The sequence below is a fragment of the Miniopterus natalensis genome, chromosome 6, assembly GCF_054644295.1.
Source record: "Miniopterus natalensis isolate mMinNat1 chromosome 6, mMinNat1.hap1, whole genome shotgun sequence".
Taxonomy (NCBI): Eukaryota; Metazoa; Chordata; class Mammalia; order Chiroptera; family Miniopteridae; genus Miniopterus; species Miniopterus natalensis.
Window position 1 is genome coordinate 89,440,413 of NC_142086.1, and position 19,304 is coordinate 89,459,716.

Here is a 19,304-nt window from a genome sequence, read left to right on the forward strand (position 1 = left end):
GAGGCGGGGCAGAGGAGCGCGCCCAGGCCGCTCGCCCGCCGCGGGACCGCGAGGCCGGGCGGGGTGCCCGGAGCGGCCGGAGGACGGCGCCGCCGGCCACGTGCGGACGCCAGGGGGCAGCAGCCGCCCTCGCTCGCCGCCCGGGCCCAGGGCGCCCTGAGACGCCCCGACGGCGCCGGGTTCCGCCGGCCTTTGGGTCGCTCTTGTAAAAACTTCACTTTTGGGAGAATGGACTGGAAACGGCCGAGGGGTCTGGCCTGGGCGGCCGCATCCCACCCCGCTGCCCAGCGGCGGAACTGGTGGCGCGGGAACCCAGGGGCAGGGGTCCCTCGCTGTTCCGACTGGCCCGCGTCCGGGGCTCCTGCCTGGACACCGCGGCCGGCCCGCTCCAGGCCGTCGGGGCGCCGGGCGGCCCCAGAAACGTGCCTCGCGCACGTCCCCTGAGGTGGGCCGGCCCCTTCTCCTCTCGGGGAACCAGGGACGCCCCGGGAACTGACGGTGCCCAGTTGCGTTTTGTTTGTTTTACTGGGCCTGGGGTTTCAGGTAGAAAACTCCTTTTTATTTTTCTTTAAAAAATGATTTTGAAGAAGCCCCGTTTCAGGTATAAAGGCCCCCAAACGTCCACTCTACCTGGGTCAAGTGATTCCAAGTCCTGCAGAGTCACCAACCCGCCGGGGTGCCGCCCCCGCCCGGCCTGGCCACGCGCTGCCCGCTCAGGAGCGACTGGGGGCGAATGAAAAACCCAGCCGTCCGGGCCTTCGAGCTTTTCCCTCCGACCCACCAAGCGCTCCTGGGGGCCGCCAGGCGCATCTCCAGGGAACCCCGGGGGCGTCGGGGGCGGCTCGGGAGCGCAGCGGAGGCACAAATGGGCTCCGGCGGGGGGCGGGGGCTGGGGGAGAGCGGTTGGGGTAACCGGGCCTCGGAAAGTTCAGGGAGGGATCCTCGCGGGCTTGGCGGTTTGAAATCCTAACCCGCACGGGAGCTTCGGGTCGGGCTGTGCGCTGCAGCCTCCCCGCGGGGGTCAGGAGGGCGGCTCAGCGATGGGCGCTCCAAGTGTAGCCTTTCCAGGGCAGCACCCTGGGCGCTGCTGAGCCAAGAGTCTCCACCAGTACGCCCCAAATTCGAGCGCCCAGGGCGAGAACAGCAAGGGGAGCCTTGGCCGGCTGACCCTAAACCCGCCAGGCCCCTGGGGCTCCCGGGACGCGCGCCCTGAAAACCAGAAACCGAGCAACCGCTGCGCCTTCCTTACCAGGGAGCGAAAAGGAATGGAAAACGGGCAGCTTGGGACTCGACTCAGGGGCACCCCGAACCCCTCTGTGAAGGGCTTTTCCCGGAGCTCATACAATCCGGTGCCGGCGCAGAGCCAGGAACTCCCCGCCGAGGCTCGCGCGGCCGCAGCGGGGGGCGTCCCTCCTGTGCCGGGGGCGAAGGGAAGGAAACGCCTCACTCCCTGGATCCCCCGGGATGGTCCTGGGGCGTATTTTTGTCAGAAAACAAGATACAAAACGCAACAAAGCGCTACGTCGGGCGATGCCGTCGGGCAGATGCCTCCCGTCTGCTCCGAGGGGGAAAGTTCTGGAGGCTCTGCAGGGACGCAGGTTTTCGCGGTGGGTTTCAAAAGCGGTGTTTGGTCAGTTAAATGAAAGGAAAATAATTTCCCTGGAAAACAGGGACGTTTTCCTTCTAAATTTTAGGTAAATATGTAAGTATAGGTGGTCTCAGGAAGCATATGTTACATTGTTCCCTTTCAAAAATAAAATATGCAGAAAGTTGGGATTAAAATCTAAACCATTCTCTCAAACTCAAAATTTTCCCCCCTGTGAGCGACATATTTCTAAAGTTACATTTCTAAAGATTTAATATTTCTGAAAGAATTATTTCTATCTTCAGTACCATTTCAATGAAAATAAAAGTCAGAGGATGCGTTTCTGCTGGAGGCTCTGAAGCAAACCGAGGCAGTTGGTACCCGGGTCACAGGGCAGGAGGGCTCCGGGGAGCGGGGTTCCGGTACCTGCTGCACCGGCATTTAACACTTTCCGCCTCTGGAGGGGCTTTGAGATGATGCCCCCTTTGAAATCCAATCCCTTGGTTCTCCCACTGTCTCTCCCTCCACGCGGCCGTCTGCACGGGACCCCGTGGTCCACGTGACTATTTCACTTTAACCCCATAACTCAGTTGTGCAGCTTCCAAGTGGCAACACTGAGAGAATGTCAGAACCAATCTTCTGCAAATGTAGGGATGCTTAGTAAACATTCTGCCCTCATAAAAAGTTTGCAGAGGTCATAAAGTGGGTTATAGCAGATAGAAGCCAAGCTCTCCCTCTCTGTCCAGAGTCACGTACAGCCATTTAATCACCGCAGCTGCACCTGTGGCAAATGGAGCAGTACTGAGGGTGTCATTTAGTTTCATTGCATCGTTTTATATGGTTTGGCATTTACGATATAGAGAACAGCTTTTGAGTATTTTTGAATCAGCAGAAAAAGAAGCCTTAATTATTTGGTTAATTTATATCATGTTATTTATAGGATACGTAGATAAAAATCATATATAGGCATATATAGGAACGCGTATTTTATAAAAATATAATTGGGAATCTAACATACCGTGAACGTCTCTGGATGGATTCATTCCGTGTACACATTCTGAAAGAATAGAAAAAAAAAATAAAAATAATTATATGATTACACTGACAGCAAACACCAAATTGACCAATAGTTGATGAATTTAATTCTAATCGCAGTAAATGCAAGTATAAAAACTAAATCCCCCCTCTAATTTTTCTGTTAGCTTACTGCCTCTTACTCTTTTTAGCGCTGGAGGTTTTTTAAAGCATAACGTTGTCCAGCTTTGGCACAAAAGGAGCTGAAAACAGTAAATCAGCAAATGAAAAATGAACTGTTACAGATGCACATGGTTTTACGTGCCTTCAACCCATGTTTTCCACCCCTGGCTCACGCTGACTCTGTCATGCATAGGATCACCTGTGATTTATTTAATGAACATTACGAATGCATTTGGAGGGAGCAGGACTGGCTTGGAATGCAAGGCGAAATTACGCAAAAACATTTAAAAACCTGTAATACGGCAGAGGCCAGATGCAAGAAGTAAAAATACAAATTTGTTAAAGCGATGGGAAGAAACATACAGATAGCTGACCGTGGTGATCATTTACTTTCGAGGATGGGACATGTTAGGAAGATCCCTTCCCTGCTTGCTTTCCTTTCCTTTCCTTCCGTTTGCGGGGCGCAGGGGGCAGAATATTTGTACTGAAACCTCTCGTTATTAAAGTAACAGACGATATCGGTTATAACTGAAAACAATGGTCATGTGATAATTCCCAAATACGGATCACGTGCTGCGCGTGGCTGTGTGTGCAGTTGGAGCCAGGTCCACGGGGAAAGTCGGAGGAAGCTGTGCCTCTTCCCCTGGAGCATCCACACGTAATGTTCCCAACGGGAAGCTGCTCTTATCAGCTTCACGCGGTGATCAGGGTCAGCGCTCAGCGCCGAGCGTGGAGGCACCGCCACCTCTCAGAGCCTGAGAACGGAGCAGTTCAAACGCCGAAGACCTAAAGCTTCCAGCTGCGCTCCACTTTAGTATAACAGCTTTGAAAAAACCTTTAAAAAAGGAGGTAATTATTTCAGATTTCCAGACGCTGTTTAAATAGGCAGGAGAACAAGATTTGCAGCTTCTTGGTGCTATATTTTTGCCAAAGCAAAAAAAAAAAAAAAGCCACTGAAATAATGAAGGGGTTCTGAAGGACTGCCCTGTGATGAAAGACTAAAGGTGTTACATGTGGAGAGTCTCAAATAGTCTCAAAGGTTCGCATGCACCCAAAGTGGCTCCGTAAAGATGAAAAACGACACTAAGGATGCAGGGTGAGGTAAAAAGTGACAAATGTGCCCCGAAGTTAGCAGGTTCAGCTTTAGCAGGCGTGGCTTGGGCGGGACCCACACCGGGAAGACTGAGCAGGCCCTGAACCTACGGCAAGAGACCAGCAGAGCCACCCTCCTGGGCGTTTTCTGGAGACCCTCAGAGGCCGCCGTGCCCCGGGGTGAGAAACAGGAGGCGGCTGAGAAAGCAGTGTTTCCTGTGCACCTGAGAGTTCAGTGAGTCTGAGAGAAGAGCCAAGGTGTTTTTTTTAAAACCTAAAAACGAAGGCAAAAGCGAGTAGATTTTGAAAGGCGTGTGTGCTGTCTGTTGAAAGCTTCCTCAGTTTGCCCTGTGCCCCTAGCCTTGGAAACACAGTGCACATCACGGAGCTGCTGGGGAGGGGCCGGGGGCTGGGGAGGGGCAGGTGTCCCCAGGTGAGGCGGCACCTGCGGAGATTTGAAGCGACTTGCCCAAGGAGCTGGTAGAGGTGCTGGAACCTGAACTGTAAGAGGGGGGAGGTCTGTGTGCCCGTGGCCACGAGAGCTGCATGTGGCCAGCTGGTTCGGCAGGGACCCAACTCCCTCCCCCTCCCATCCTTCACACTCCCTCGCTCCTTGAATGCTCCTGTCTTCTGGGCAATGGCCAGATGCTTTTATATACCTGGCCGGGTTTTATCCCTGCAACAATGCCATTTCCATCCCTACTTTGCAGACCAGGAACCTCATGCTTGAAGAGTTTAGGAAACTCAACAAGGTAGCTTCACTCTAGATCTCTATGCGCAAGCACGAGCACACACACACACACACGCACACACACGTGCACACATGCAGAGCCACATATGGGTTCGCACGGATGGTGAGCTGTTTCTTTTTGACCACAACTATGCACATTTGTGGGCGTCCTCTGTAGAGTTCTGAAAAATTCAGCGCTGACCTCATCTTTTAGGTCAACTTTCCTGCCCCATGGCCTCCGTCGGAAAATATTCCTGAAATGTCTCCCCATGCAAGCCTCATGGCTTCAGGAATCACATCCTGAAGTTGTCTCTGTCAGTCCACAGGGTTTGAGGAGCGGGTCGAGGCCAGTTTGGCTGAGAGGCTTTTGAATTCATAATAAATATAAAATGGATTTCTAGCCTTTTCCTGCCTCCACTCTTTGCCAGGTATGAAGTATCTGATTTTCCTCCCTTCAGCATCCCGCTAGTGCCTCCTGTGTGCCAGGCAGGGTGTTAGGCTCAGGGGTAACGAAGGACCAAGGCATGAGAACGACGGAGGACCACGGCTGCCGACGGGCACCCTGCAGGTCCGGAGGCGGTGGGAGGAGACCCTGGGCAACAGAGAGGGCACCGCCAGCGGGCCCGGGAAAGACTGACTTCCTTGGGGAGGTGATCTTTGATTGGGTTCCTGGAGGTTGGGTAGGTTTTCACTGGGTGGTTGGGAGGGTTGAAGGAAGGGTTTCGGGAGGTGGGAAGGACCTGGAGCGGAAGGACTCCAGGCAGGAGGAGGAGCGTGGGAAAGGCAGGAACTCGCGAAACACCCACAGGTGAGTCCTGGTGTGGCTGGGGCGTAGGTTTGGGACAGGCCGGGGAGTGGCAGCTCACAGATGACACGGTGCTGGCAGGCACGGACACAGATGGGTCCTACGCAGCTGACACAACCTGAAGACATTTGAGCATCAACGTGAGGGCAGGGGGCTCTGCCGGAGCCGACTGTGTCACATCTGGGACAGGACGTGACCCGTGCATACCTTAGGAAAAGAAGTCTGTCAGAGGCGGGCGGGTGAGCTGGAGCGGACAGAGCTACTGCAGGGGTCAGACAAGCACCATGAGCCTCTATTAAGGTGGAAACATGCAGCTGGGAGAGGGGTGAGGGGAGGGGAGACGAGTACCCCCACTTGTGGCCCTGGTGCCATCAACAGCAGTAAAGACTGGAGGACGGTGGGTGTGGGGTGGACGTCAGGGTTCGGCTGGGAGGTAGAGGACGGAACTGTAGGTGCGGGCGGGACAGTCAGGAGCTCCGGGCAGAGGTCTGGTGTGGCCGAGAGTCCTCACGTGCCTGCCGCAGTTTCGGACTGTCCAGGGAGTGTGTCCGTGGACAGGGGAGCAGTGACAGAGTCTCAGGTCAGTTTCTCCCCAGGTCTCTTACAAAGGTGTCTCCATCCATTTCCTAAAGTGCTTTCAGGTCAGCCTCCCACAGTCTGCAGAGTCCGTCACGTCTGAGTGTCCCTGTGCCTCCTGAACTCAGGTCAAGCCCGTCAGCACAGTCCTGCAGGAGTCGGGGCTACTCTCCCTGTGCCCATCTGGGAGGGGGCCGGGTCCTCTGCCTCGGGTGGAATTCCCTCTCCTGGTCTCCATGCCCTCGGCGTGACCCTGAACTCTACTGTGTGTTACAGCTGCTGGGATGTATTGGGGGGTGTGGGGGCGAAGTGATGGAGCCAGCGTGTCCCAGGAGTCTATATGGAGGGACGCTCCTCGGTGGAAAGCTCGGGGCCTCTTTCCACCCCCTCATTCATCATCCACCGTAAAAGACTGAATTGCTTGGATCGTAGCTTTGGACCAGAAACCGCCGCAGGCAGAACCCTGCGCCAGGAAGAAGGGCCTACCCGGAGCCCGACCATGCTGGCCGGCATCTGGTCTCAGACCCCCCACGGGGAGAAGAGAGAGTCTGTGTCCACAGCCACCCAGGCCACGGTGTCGTGTGGTAGCAGCCGGGCTCAGGCAACCGTGATAACAGAAGTGTCCTTTTGTCGGCGTGTCCTGTCTCAGGCCGCGCCCCAAGTGCTGTCCACGCAATATTCCATTAACCCCCGTGACACACAGCCCGACATTACTCCTCCATTGGCGGGTAAAGAAGCCGAGACTCCGTCATGGGCCCGGTCCAAGCCCAGGCAGCTGACTGCGCGGTGCCCGGGCGCAAGCGGCCCGCAGAGGCACCTGGCAGGGCGGTGCGTGTCCTTTCGCGGATCGGCCAGATTTCCTCGCTAGGTCTTGGCAACGGGCTTTCCAACCTGGTGGGCACCCTTCTTACCCTACAGCAGCACCGTCCAAAAAAATACAGTGCGAGCCGCGTACGTTAACTTAAAATGTCTAGTGGCCACATTAAAAAAGTAAGGGAAATGAGTGAAATTAATTTTAATCATATATTTTCATCAACTTAACGCAATACATCCAACACATTTTCATTTGCGTGCATAATCAATAATAAATTACTGAGGTATTTTGCACCCTTTCTTTGCAGTAGGTCTTCAAAATCCTACATGTATTTTACGTTTACAGCACATCGCAGTCCGTGTAGCCCCACTTCAAGTCCTCAAGGGTCCCCCGTGGCCAGTGGCCACTGTGTTGGACAGGGCAGCTCTAGAGGGACCGCTCAGAACACAAGTCACCCCGAGCAACACAGAGCAATGTCGCCGCCGCTCCACCAGCGCTCAAGCCCGCATTGCACCTGCTGTCAGGGGAGGTCACCGAGCAGCGCATCGCTCTTGGCGCGTTTCCCCTGAGCTGTCCCGCAGCGAAGTGCAGCATTGTTGCTACGGCATCCCTTCACTGACCCGGAGGCGGAAGGACACGCACACGCGGCAACAACAGCTGAGCTGCAAAGGCCAGCTAACCACTGTCAACGCCACGAATGCGCGGTCACAGCCACGGATGAGCCCCACGTCAGCCCCACGCACCGTTCGTTGCCACTTGTTTCACCAGCCCCCGAGGGCTCGGCCTGTGCCACGGCGCACTGGTCTCGTCAAGCTCTGAGAGTCCCACCAAAGCCTCTGGAGTCTTTCTTTTGCAGCAAAGCTAGTTTTCTATGAAATTCACACGAACAACATAGATTAGAATGAGAGATTCGTTTTTAACCCTTCGCGGTCATTTGTCTGCTCTCAGCCATCACAGCAAGGAACCGTACGAATCTTAACTCTACTCGTTCATGTATCAGTTCATAATTTCTCTTGTTTATCCTTCATAATCTTGCATGTTATGTATCACTGCTCTTTCAATGGAAATTAATTCCGACCAGTACGACACCCGTGTCCAAATTTAATACGACCGCAAAGGGTTAACAGGCCACGATTTCAAAGCAGAATCGCAAAGTGGTTAAATGATATTCTCAAATAGCAGTTCCTATAAATAGGTTTATTTTGAAAGATAACACACAGATTTTTCAAGCACCCACTCAGTGTATCAATTTGCCAGTGAAACCTGCCAGTGAAAACACAGCCAGCGTTCGATTCAGCGAGGCAGCTTCCGGCCTCGGTAACCGGAGGGTCGCGAGCGCTCGGGAGGAACAACACGGCAGGAACAAAGGACAGGCGCTCGGCGGGCCTGCTCTGTAATGCAGCAGAATCGAGGTGAGAGGAGCAGTGACGCGTACACGTGACCTGTACTTTCTTACCACAAGGATCGAAAACTATTCCTATTCAGCCTTTGCACTAATTGTTTCTTCCAGGTCAGTGAGGCTTCCCCGGGTATTGTATTATAAAGTAATAATTCAAAAACATATGGATGCACATAGTTGAATTTATCTTTAGAATAAACAACGATAAGGCTCTTCATGGTTATTAGTACAACTGTTAGCGCCTCTACTTGGTGCTTTTCCCCCATGGAAATAAAAAATATTCCTATCTGCGATCCCACATAGACTGCAGAGAAATTTTCTCCAAATACAGCAGAGCTCCCTAGAAAGGGTGGTCGAGGCTTGAGATGAATCTGGGGTGCCAAAGTGCCTGTCTGTCTTGAGCGTGGAAAATCTGCCTCACAATCAAGAGCGAGACGTACAGTAGCCGTGAAGGACCTGCTGACATGCCCACAGGGATCAATTAAGCAATAAGCTGCCCAGCGTGGGTGCTGGGGTGTCCTCCAGGCGCTCAGGCGGGACAAACCCTTTCACACGGACCCTGCCGTCTTCAAATGCGGAAAACAGAACTTTACGTGAAACAATGCGCTGAGGCTGTCGCTCCTGCCTCCTTGTGAGGTCATGAGATTATCATTCCCCACGAAAGCTTTACAAGTTCGTGCTGCAGCGTTAAATAAAAAATAGCTAAAAAGTCAGGAACAATGGAAGTGGCCGTTCCACTAAGTAATTACAGGGTTTAAGTGTCATAAAAACCCTCAGGTCTGCATTGAAATGGTTACAGATTTTCCAGTTACATGCATAACGTTGTATAATTGACATTCTGGTAATAATCACATTTTTATAAATAATGCACCATGCACCGAAATGGAAAGTTAAACATTTTTGTGGAGACTTCTTTTGAAACACCATTGTATCTTTCTCAATCAAACTATGGTTAAGTCAGATTTAAACGTTTGGATGTGATTGAGTTGGAGTTGGTTGGGGAAATGCTATAATTTAAATCTATTTTCCAAAATATAAAGCAAATTCTGCTGCCTTTGTTTGAATGAATACATGGTGCTGATTCTATAGAGCTAACCTCTTCTTTAAAGGTGGAGAGGAAAACCAAAAGCACTATTTAACAAAATTAAACAAAACCCCTGAAAATAAATGTCATCTATTAGCTAATTTCCAATGTATACTTATGTGTACAAAGAAGGCAATAGACAGAGATCATCCAAATATTACCAAAAATGAGTTAGCACCCAAACAAACGCGAAGGCTCTTTGTCACGTAAGTGCACAGAGTAGGTCTTTTTTTTAACTAGCAAGAGCGAAGGAACAGATGACTGTCCGAATGGCTGCCCGTCACCTCAGGCTGAGCTACTGACCAGTGAGAGCTCTGCTGCTCGGGGACCTAAAGCTCTTCGCTTTCTCCTGCTCGGCCAGCGACTTCAACAACTCAAGTGCCAAGGAAGACACGCATCTTGAGGATAAACCCCAAACCCTCCTTGGGAGACATAGCACCCAAGGGTCGGTCTGGAGGATGGGTATGCAACAGATAGTCATATAAATGTGGGTTTAACAAAATTTTAAAAAGCCCTTCAATTTGAAGAAGTTCTGTAATTGCCAAGTTCTCGATTTAGGGAGCATCTCATTTTCTTAGGGAAAAGGCCCCGATCAAGTCTATTTCCTTACCCCCAAAACTATATAATTTCTAAAATTGGGACTATTTCTTGAGCCAGGGACTCTGTTTAACCCAAGACACCAAACAGTGCGTGGACTTCCAAGGAGGGAAGGAGGAAACCTTACGGAAGATCCCGGGGCCTCCACCTTCTGTCCGAAAGCCGCACACGGGGCCGCCAGGCGCCCTGCCCTGCCCGGGGTCAGCGGAGTGACGGGCAGGGTCCCGAAGCTGCATGGGGACCTCAGCCCGGGCACCTGGGCCGCCCTCTCCCGACTGACACGCTGCTCTGAGGTCACTGCTCACCGCGGGCACACGGGACAGTGACACGAAGTGAAGGGCGAGATGCCGATTTGCCCTCGCTGACCGAGCCCACCAGGGCACCCACTGTCTCTGCCTCAGGCACACAGAGGCTGGCAGTTCCCACCCTTCCCGAAGTGATGCCCCTGCCCGGCCCGGTTCCAGCGGGTGGACTAAGGCTGCAGGTTAACCCCTTGCGCGCGGACGAGAAGGAAGCCACGTTACAAGAAGTTTTATTTCCCCTTTTGTGTGTAACACGTACATACTTTTTTCTGATCACCATAAATAGTTTGATTAACCACAGCCTCTCTAAAAGACGTTCCTCCAGGGAAAATGTGATATTGCCTGGAGGTGAAACAGCCAAAGAAATCTTCTTTAAAAAAAAGAAAAGTTTTTATCTCAGAGAGGAAGGGAGAGGGAGAGAGAGAGAGAGAAACATCAGTGATGAGAGTCATTGATCGGCCGCCTCCTGCACGCCCCCTGCTGGGGGTCGAGCCAACAGCCTGGGCCTGGGCCCCGACCGGGAATCGAACCGCGATCTCCTGGTTCATGGGCCGACACTCAACCACTGAGCCACGCCGGCCACGCCAGGAAAACTTCTTTAGTGAGAGGATTATTCCGTTACTTGTCATTTCTATATTTCAAGGTGTTCTAGAAGTCCTACGAGTAAAATTAGATTCAAATTCAGACACAAACTAGGAAGTGATACTAAAGCAACACATGCACACGGCTTCCCCATAGGACAGAGGGTGGAAACAGCAAAGGTGGGATATTTTCTTGGTTTTCACTCAGCTTGAAATGTCTGGCACTAAAAAAGAAAAGTACATGAGTATCTAGAAACCGCTGGGTCACCTGAGGCTTACCACGTAGCTTTTTTCTAAAAATGAAAACTCCTATAGAAAAATGTTACTGATTTTTAAGATTTTGGAATGCTGAGGCCCAGAGTGTGCACACCTGACGTAACTCCCGGCAGCAGCCGGCGGTCTGGGCGCTGTGCTCTGAACAGAAGGGGAGGGCTCTCTGACTTGTGCTGTAAGTCAGCATTCCTGAAAAAAGCTAAATTCCCCTCTGAGACAAAGCCATGGATCTTGAAAAGTAAATATGGTCCTACTCTATTATTTTTTTTGAAGAAAACTAATATATGCGTTTATATACTGGCTTAGTAGGTCAAGGAAATAATTGACTGTATCTGGGGCAGCCTGAATAGCATAACAGCAGCTCACCAATGCATGGGATTTGGGCTGTGTTACATCTTAACAGGTCTGGGTCCATCTACCTGAGGATAAGAGACTAGGCCGTCTGACCTCTGGGGAGCCATTGAGGGCTCCTAGTCCGTGAGGATTGACAAAGCGTGGAATTGATTTGTCAAAAGCGAAAGCCTTAGTTAGGCCAACAGGTTTATGATGACCAAGCAAATTTTAGTGGACAGATAAGAATGGTCTCTAGCATTTACTGAGCTGCTTCTGAGCTCCAGGTATTGTGGCCAGGGCCTTCCACGCATCATCTCATTCAATCCCCTTGACAATTCTGCGAAGTCTGGGACTATTGCCCCCTTAGGGTCAAAGAGGTTAAACCACTTGCCTTCGGCCACATAGAGATGGAGCAGCGACAGTGAGACCTTGACCAGGGCACAGAGAATCAGCCTTTGAGTTGTGTCTGTTTTAAAAAACAATGCTGCTCTTCACAGTTACAGAGACGGACTTCGCAAGGGGACTGACTGTGCTCCGGCAGCCCCGCCCCAGCCCTGGGGTTGGCAGCAGGTCTGCTCTAGAAGTTGCTACAGGAAAAGAGCTGGGTTAGAAACAGACCCCGGAGAGGTGGATGAGTATTTCAGGGACTGTTCCAGAATGGTACTTAAGGAGCAGAGCCCATCTCAACTTGGGCTTCAGCCCATGGCCTTCTGGCTTAAATAGAAAATGCATTAAAGCCCTTTATTTAGAGACCCATGTGCTGTTTTTAGGGAGCAGCCCCGGTTCTTCTGACTGTATTGGGAGCACACTGCCAAGAGGTGTCTCGGTGTTGTCATCAGGATCCATTATTTATTAGGACTTGATGGTGTGTTCGGAGCCGGGAGGGTCACGAGCCGCGCATGGTGGAAGGGTGATATAAGGACAGCGCTTTCTCCGTTTACAGACTCGGGGGGCTCTTCCCACAGCGAGGAAGCCGCAGCAGGAGAACCCCACGTGGCATTCACCTCGGGCCACCAAGTGCCCCTCGACCTCTGGCTTAGAAAACAGCAGGCGGCTGCCACGAGGACAGCTGCTCAACAGTGCCTTTCAGGCCATAGGTTATAACCCATGAATTGGTTGTAGATGAAAAATAATCACAGGAGCTTCTATAACACAAAGAAAAAAGGAAAGGAAAAGAGATGGACGAGAGTGGATGGAACGCGGAGTGTTTCTCGGGGAGAAAGCGAGTCTTGCTTCCCGAACCCCCTTTTCTATTGCTTGGTCCGCCTGTCTCCCGAGTCAAGCACGAGACGCACTCCTTACTGCCTCTTGCTGCTCTGGGACGCTGGAAAGCCTCTGCCCTAAAACACCCTTTTCCCCCTCTTAGCACTCATTTTACTTGGTGAGTCGGTGGGTGATTCTCTGGGACTCTCTGCAGGTCCCTAACCTTTCCTTGCCTCAGTTTCCTCACTGGCTGGGTCTAGAGCCCTCCCACGGTCAAAGGGTCATCAAAAAGCCCCGACTCAAGGAAAACTGCCGGAGCACTGGGAAGAGGGAGAGGGTTATTGTAACGTGAACCAGAGCGAAGCTGTTTTGAAGGTCCCCCTGTGGTCACAGCAGGTCATTCTGCGAGGTGCAAGGTCTCAGCAGACGCTTTATACAACCCACTCATTCTATAGAAAGAAAAACAGCCCCGGAAAATGAGTGGTTTTTCCAAGGTCCTGGAACAGCGGCTGAACCTGGGACCCCCCCGACCTGTTCCTTGGTGTCCTGCACCCCAAACCTGCGGCTCCTCAACAGCCATGCTGTTACTTCTTTAAAAGAAAAAAAAGGAGGGTCTTGTAAAATTTTGTGCACAGAAAATTTACCATTCGCGAAAAGCTAAATGGATTTCTTCCCCTTCAAAGTGGTTTCCTGATTGCAATCACATAAATTAAACTCCAGCCCCACGAAGAGGTCTCAGGAACTGAGCAATAAATCAACAAGAAGAGACACCGAGAAAGCTCTGAAAGTCTCAAGAAATAACACTACGCGAAGAGTCGCTCCCACTCATCTGCTACCTGAGATCCAGTCAGCAAAGGAGTTTAAGTTGCACTGGGGGGGGAGGGGGGGGATCGCTCTTTCCTTCTGTACTGGTCTAAATTGAAAGTCAGGGAAGAAGCAAAAAATGTCCCCCCAAGTGTCCCATTTGTCCCTCCAGGGGGGAAAAGCGGTGTAAAATATAGGCGCGCAGGCCAGGCAAGGTCGTTGCTCAATGCTGTGTTGTAACACCGTCAACTGTCACCGCGGGCGGGACGCGGCTCTTGCATCAACCCTGCAAGGTGTTTCCTGGGCTGAGCCGGGCGGTTCGGGGCCTGCAAACGCTCCTCCGGTGCGGGCCAGATAAAGCCGCGCGCGGGCCGCTATCTCTCAGCCGAGGCGTAGATAACACACGGCCCCAGCCGCCGCGTTCCCCATTCCTAGGTCTCCATTGCTAAAGCCTTTTGTGTGTGTTTTATCACACACATTTTATCACCCGAAGGCCACTTGTCAAGGTCAGCCTTTGAACTTCCTTTGCACATCTGCGGCCCAGGGTTCGGGTCCGCGAAGGGCCTTTCTTCCCATTCCCAAGAAAGAGGAAGCGCCTCCCGGCACGATTGATTGTGAGGGGTCACGGGCACGCGCGTGGTGCCGGGGGGAAGGAGGCAGAATCTCGCTATTTATCTTTAGGGTTACCCTGTGCAACTATTTTATGCCTTTTGTTTTCACGCAAATTAAACCTGAGTCCTGGTGCAAAATGCCGACGGCCAATCTGTCTTCGATTGTACTGAAGACCCACTTCGGGGTCCTGTTCCCAGGACTCCCTGCGGGGACCCCACGTCCTCGGACTGGACTCTGTGTTCTCCTGCCATCGGGTCAGAGGACAGCAGGGCGGCAGTGAGACCCTGGCCTCGCTCTCGCCCGCGGTGGCCCTCAGAACGGGCGATCCTTGCAGGAGGAATTGCTCGTGTCGTTTATATCTCCCTTATGTGGAAAACAGAGGGGACCCACTGGAGCATGCCGGGTAGGTTCATGACTTTGTCCCTCCCTTTCACCCTCCGACTGGAAAGGAGGGGAGACGGCGAGGGGGGGGTTGGTGCACCTCCCTGCTGAGCACACAGGCGACTTCTTGATGCCACTCACGCCGCAAACAGAGGCCTCACTGCGCTTAAAAAACACACCGGATGACGCTCCGTGTGACGGCTGCAGGTCTCCAGAGGGAGTGCAGAGGGTGGGGCCCGCTGAGCGGGGAGGACCGTCCTTCAGGAGCAGGGCTCAGCCGACACACCTTCGCACGATTGAAACTGGACCTTCAGGGCTCTGGGTCCTCTCACTGAACGGCCTCAGCTCACACCTGCCTTTCTCTTTTTCTGCCTCTTTCCCCTCCTTTTTGAAACGAATACCCTCCAGGTGAATGCCAGGTGGATACGCCCACGGGCCAGGTGGCCCTTGGAACAAGCCAGCCAATTCAGTTTAAACCAAACAAGGTTTCCATCCACTGGCCCTGAATCAGCTTGCAGACCCCGCACCCACCTGAGCTCTCGGCCCCGCGGGGTCGGGGACTCCCAGGCACTCAGCCTGCGGTCCTCTGCGCCCCCATCACGCCCCCGCACGTGGCTCCGCAGTGCGCGGGGCTCTCCCAGGCCCCATTTTCCTCCCTGTAATTCCCTTGTCGTCGAGTCATCAGTGATCAGTGATGGAGAGAATTCCCAAAACTTTTTTTTTCTGGTGGGGAATTCATTTGGCTTCTAGGAACTGAGAGCAAACGCACTGTCTTTCTCAAGCCAGAGTCAGAAACTGCATAGCGGGAGCCAGACGCAGAGCAAAGCGCTCCCTGGCCCCCTGGCCTCTCCGTCCCCAGCCCTGCACCCCAGGGCAGAGCCCCCTCCCCGCTGGCACCTGGCTTTTGCTCTGAGCGCAGCAGTCAGAGCTCCCTCCACCCTGGATGGAGTCCAGAGGCTGCCCTCCCAGTGGGCACCATCCTCGCCCTGGCCAGCACCGGGCACTGCGGGTGGGCTTGTTGGTGAACCACACACGGGCCAGGACTTCTGATGTCCACATGGGCACGTTATTTAAATATGGCATAGCTGCCAACAGGAGACTGTGAGTCTGCGGAGCTCCCCGGGGCGCAGGAGCCATCCGACGGGGCGGGGGGGGGGGGGGGGCACAGTTCCTGATTTGGGCTCATAAAGCTGAGCCTCCTGGGGTACAGGGCCTGGGGCGTGAATGGTAGGTGCTCAGAGTGTTTGCTGAGCAGAAGTCGGTGAAAACCAGCATCCAGACATATTTATGGGGATGACTAGGGAATAAAGCCGCTGGTAACAAGGCAGCAGCCTGGGTCTCGGAGCAGGAAGCCAAGCAGCACCGCCTTGCCCACGGCAGCCCGGGGGGGCCTTGTTCTCGGTCGTCTGGGTGAGGCACAGAGAGACGGCCCTGTGCCAGGACTGCGTGCCTGACAGTCTCTTTGACCCCGTGCTCCCACAGAGGAATGGCCGGTCTGCTCAGTGTGGGGGCTTGCGGTGGGGGAAAGGGCCGCAGCCCCTCTAGCCAGCCCGAGACCCGTGTCCCCGAGCTCCGCGAGGGCTTAATTCCCTGGCCAACCGGCCGGCCCGCCTCTCCGACCTCGCGGAGCACCTGCATCCCACAGCTTGTTCTGCCTCCATCTGCCCCTCAGGCACACCAAGCCCTTCCTGCCTCAGGACCTTTTCACGTGCTTTCCCTCTGCCTTGACCACGTGGACCCAGCAGTTTTTCCCGTGGCTGCCCAAATGCCATCTATTAAAGGAACAGTAAGTGACCCCACTCCCTAGCCCTGTGCTGTCACGGGCACCATATCACACGTGTCACGGTGCATTCGTCTCACGGAGTTTCTGCATCTACTGATTCGGCGTCTGCCTCCGTCCTCTGAGCGCGGGCACAGCGAGGGACACACTGTCCTGTCCCCTCTCTGGAGCACCCAGCACCAAGCGAAGTGCTCGGAGCTGTGTCAGCTCCCAGTGAACACTTATTGTGAATGAACGAACGAACGATGACACACTGTAGCTGCCACGTCCCCTGCGGCCTGTTGTACCCTGAGTCGGCCCAGATCTTAGGCGTTACCTGCTTCCAGGAGGTAAATAGTGAAAAAAAACCCTCCAGCTTTGCAACTTACTCTTAATCATCAGGTTCCAGTAAAGTCTGGAAGGCGGGGGACCCTCCTCTCTGTCTTTGGACTCTTGGGGGCCTCCCCCAGGTGGCCTCAGGCGGCCGGCAGAGGGGGACGGGTGCAGGAGGGAGCGAGGCCCTTGCCTGAGCTCCCCCCGGGAGGGCAGGGCTCCGGGGGAGGAGGCCCGTGGGGCTCCGAGACAGGGCTGCCCTGCCTCAGGGTTCCCGCAGCCCTGGTCGGGAGAGACAGGTGATGCTGGGAGCCCGGGTGGTGGCCGGGTGGCCGGGACCGCGCCCTTAGCCTTGTCAGTTCCTCTCTTCCTTTCGGCCCCTTCAACTCTGTATTATTTGCAATGAGGATTCAGGGCCAAATGCATATTCCACCCCCCCCCCCAGGGCTTCAGGGTAGGGCGGGTGGGGACCTGACATTGTCTTCTTGAATAATTCACGCGGCAGCATTGTAGGGATCCTCTTAACTGCTTCTTAAAAGTAATGAATTGATTTTCTGACATATCAGTTAACAGTGAATTACACTGACACACAGTTGTGTTTCGCCCGTGAGTAGACTGGAGGGCGCACGATATGGATTAAATTCAGCCCCGAGTTTAGCTTTGGAGACTAAAAATATGCCTCTCTGAAGGGAGAGCTTTTTACATGCAGTGTTGTCTAAAAATCTAAACCATATGTCCTTTCCGGGCCTGTCAGTGGGTAAAACGGAAAGTCAAGCGCGTGTCGCTGCTCAGACGCCGGACGTTCAGGGGCATGAAATAACCCAGTGCTACGCAGTGGGCTCGACGCCGGGTGCGGAGGCTCCCAGGCCTGCCGGGGCTCCCGGGCAGCGCCGTCCACGCGTGGTGTGCGGGGGGGGGCTCCCGCGGAAGGCAGACGGGCTGCCTCTTGCTCTGCAGCTGAGTTTGCGGGATCCGTTCATTGCTGCCTGTGATGGAAGAACTACCCGCGGGGAGTGTCCCGTCCGCAGTGCAGACTTTATCAACGGGAACCTTAAGACGGACTAGTTAAGTGGCTCCCTTGGGTCCTGCGGGGAGTCAGTGAAGCGCTGGGACCAAGGACTTCCTGGCACCTTGGCCTCTGTTGGGATCCAGATTTCACGGGTCCAAGTTCTGCAATAAGGGTGGCGGGGTGTTAACGGCATACACCTGCCCGGAGGTCGCCGTGCACGTGTGAACACCTGCTGTGCCCACCATAAAAGCTCCTGCCACGTGAGGGGACCCGGGGAGGTGATGGCTCCTGGTCCCCCCCCACCCCATTGCTGGGCTGGTGAGTCTAGAAGGAGGTGGCGGCCTGGGAACTCGGCCCCTGCCCTGTCCCTCTCCCTGGGGCTGGGGTGGCGGGAGGCACACACTCTGGTCCCTGTCTTCGCCCTGAGTTTCGCAGGCCGGCGCTGGCTCGCGGCCCCTGAGACGGCCGAGGGAATCTACCGAGTTCTGGATTCGGCCCCGGGAAGCCCGGCTGCCGGGCGGCGGAGCCCTCTCTCCAGTCCGGCTTCGAGCAGCAGCAAGCGGGCCCCTGAGCCGCATGCGCCCCGCTCCCCTGGCTGCCTCGTCACTGACTCGGGACTCAGCAAGGCTGCCGCCGATCGGACGCAAGGAGGTCGGAGCGCAAGGCCGGGACTCGTGCGAGCTCCCTTGAACTTGATGTGCCGGGAGCTGAGCCCGGCTTCCCGGCCGTTACCCCCGTGGGCTGCTCAGTCCACCTGCTCCCTGAATCACAGAGTGGGGGCGATCCCTCCTCTGTGGCTCCGTTATGAGGGCTGGGTGAGATCCCGATAGACGGCTCTTAGCTTCTCTGCTGTCCAAGGAATAGGGCTTTTACTAATTCCTACGAGGCACATGAAAGTATTTAAACACCTGAGAACATTTCCATAGGGTGCTGTTTCCTTCCGACTAATCCTACGTTCTGACCGAGACCTACGGGGAGATTTTAATGGAAGAAGGAAGGACCGCGCGGAGGGAAGGCAGTGGACGCGCTAACAGCAAGAGCCGACGCAGAAACGGCGACGTCCAGCCCGTCGCGGGTCTGGTCCTGCTGTGAATGGCCTTGGCGTTCCCTTGGTGACTGTCTGAGGGACCATCCCGTCCCCCCCACTCTGCCCATCCCCGTGGGCACCGGGACGCAGGGTCCGTGTTCCGAGGGCAGAGCACAGGTGCATTTCAAAAGCAGCCAAGAAGCACCAGAGGCAAACGCGGATTGTTCCTGCTGACACTCCTATGACCCTGCCTGGCCGTGTCTGTCACTGTGTTTGCCGCTCCTCGGCCAAGTGGAAGGTGGTGTCAGGCTGGAGAAGTGAGCCCCGGAGATCGATGTTGTTTGGGTGACTCATTTCACATTTCACCAGGCTCTTCCAGTGTTAGCACTTGCAAATCCCATTTTCCTAAACAAAAGTTAACACTATAAAAGTATCCTCGGGGGTCTACGTGTGGCAGCTCTTTGCCTTAATCCTGGGACGGGAAAAGCTCTTACCCGGAGGGGTGGGGTTGTCTCATTACTCTTTAAACGTAGGGTAACGAGACACCCAAGGCAGAGTCAATGATGCCTATTCTGAGAGTTATTTAGGGTAAGAACATAAGAGTTTTTGTGTAGGGGGAGCGGGGAAGGGGTATGAATAATTTACCAGGGCTCTGGAGACGGAAGAAAGCCTCAAGATTTTGCTGGGAGTCCCTGACTGATTTTCTGACACAACAGGGGAAAGGAAACTCCAGCGGCTGCCGGCTGTTGAATGTCAGACGCACGATCTCCCTTTAGAGGCAGAGCTGAGTCTCGGGTGCTGGAAGTGT

General features: G+C 54.2%; 1 protein-coding gene across 2 annotated transcripts in view; it reads right to left on the reverse strand.

Annotated features, from left to right (window-relative positions):
• The window catches only part of RUNX1 (RUNX family transcription factor 1), a 187,791-nt gene that overhangs the window by 82,314 nt on the left and 86,173 nt on the right, over positions 1–19,304 (reverse strand). Inside the window, exon 2 of one of the 2 annotated variants that reach the window (XM_087818471.1) lies at positions 2,604–2,642. The exons of the other annotated variant lie outside the window; for it this stretch is intronic. Within the exon in view, the coding sequence (XP_087674597.1) occupies positions 2,604–2,642 (39 nt within the window). The remainder of the gene's footprint in view (positions 1–2,603; positions 2,643–19,304) is intronic. 2 annotated transcript variants of the gene reach the window in all.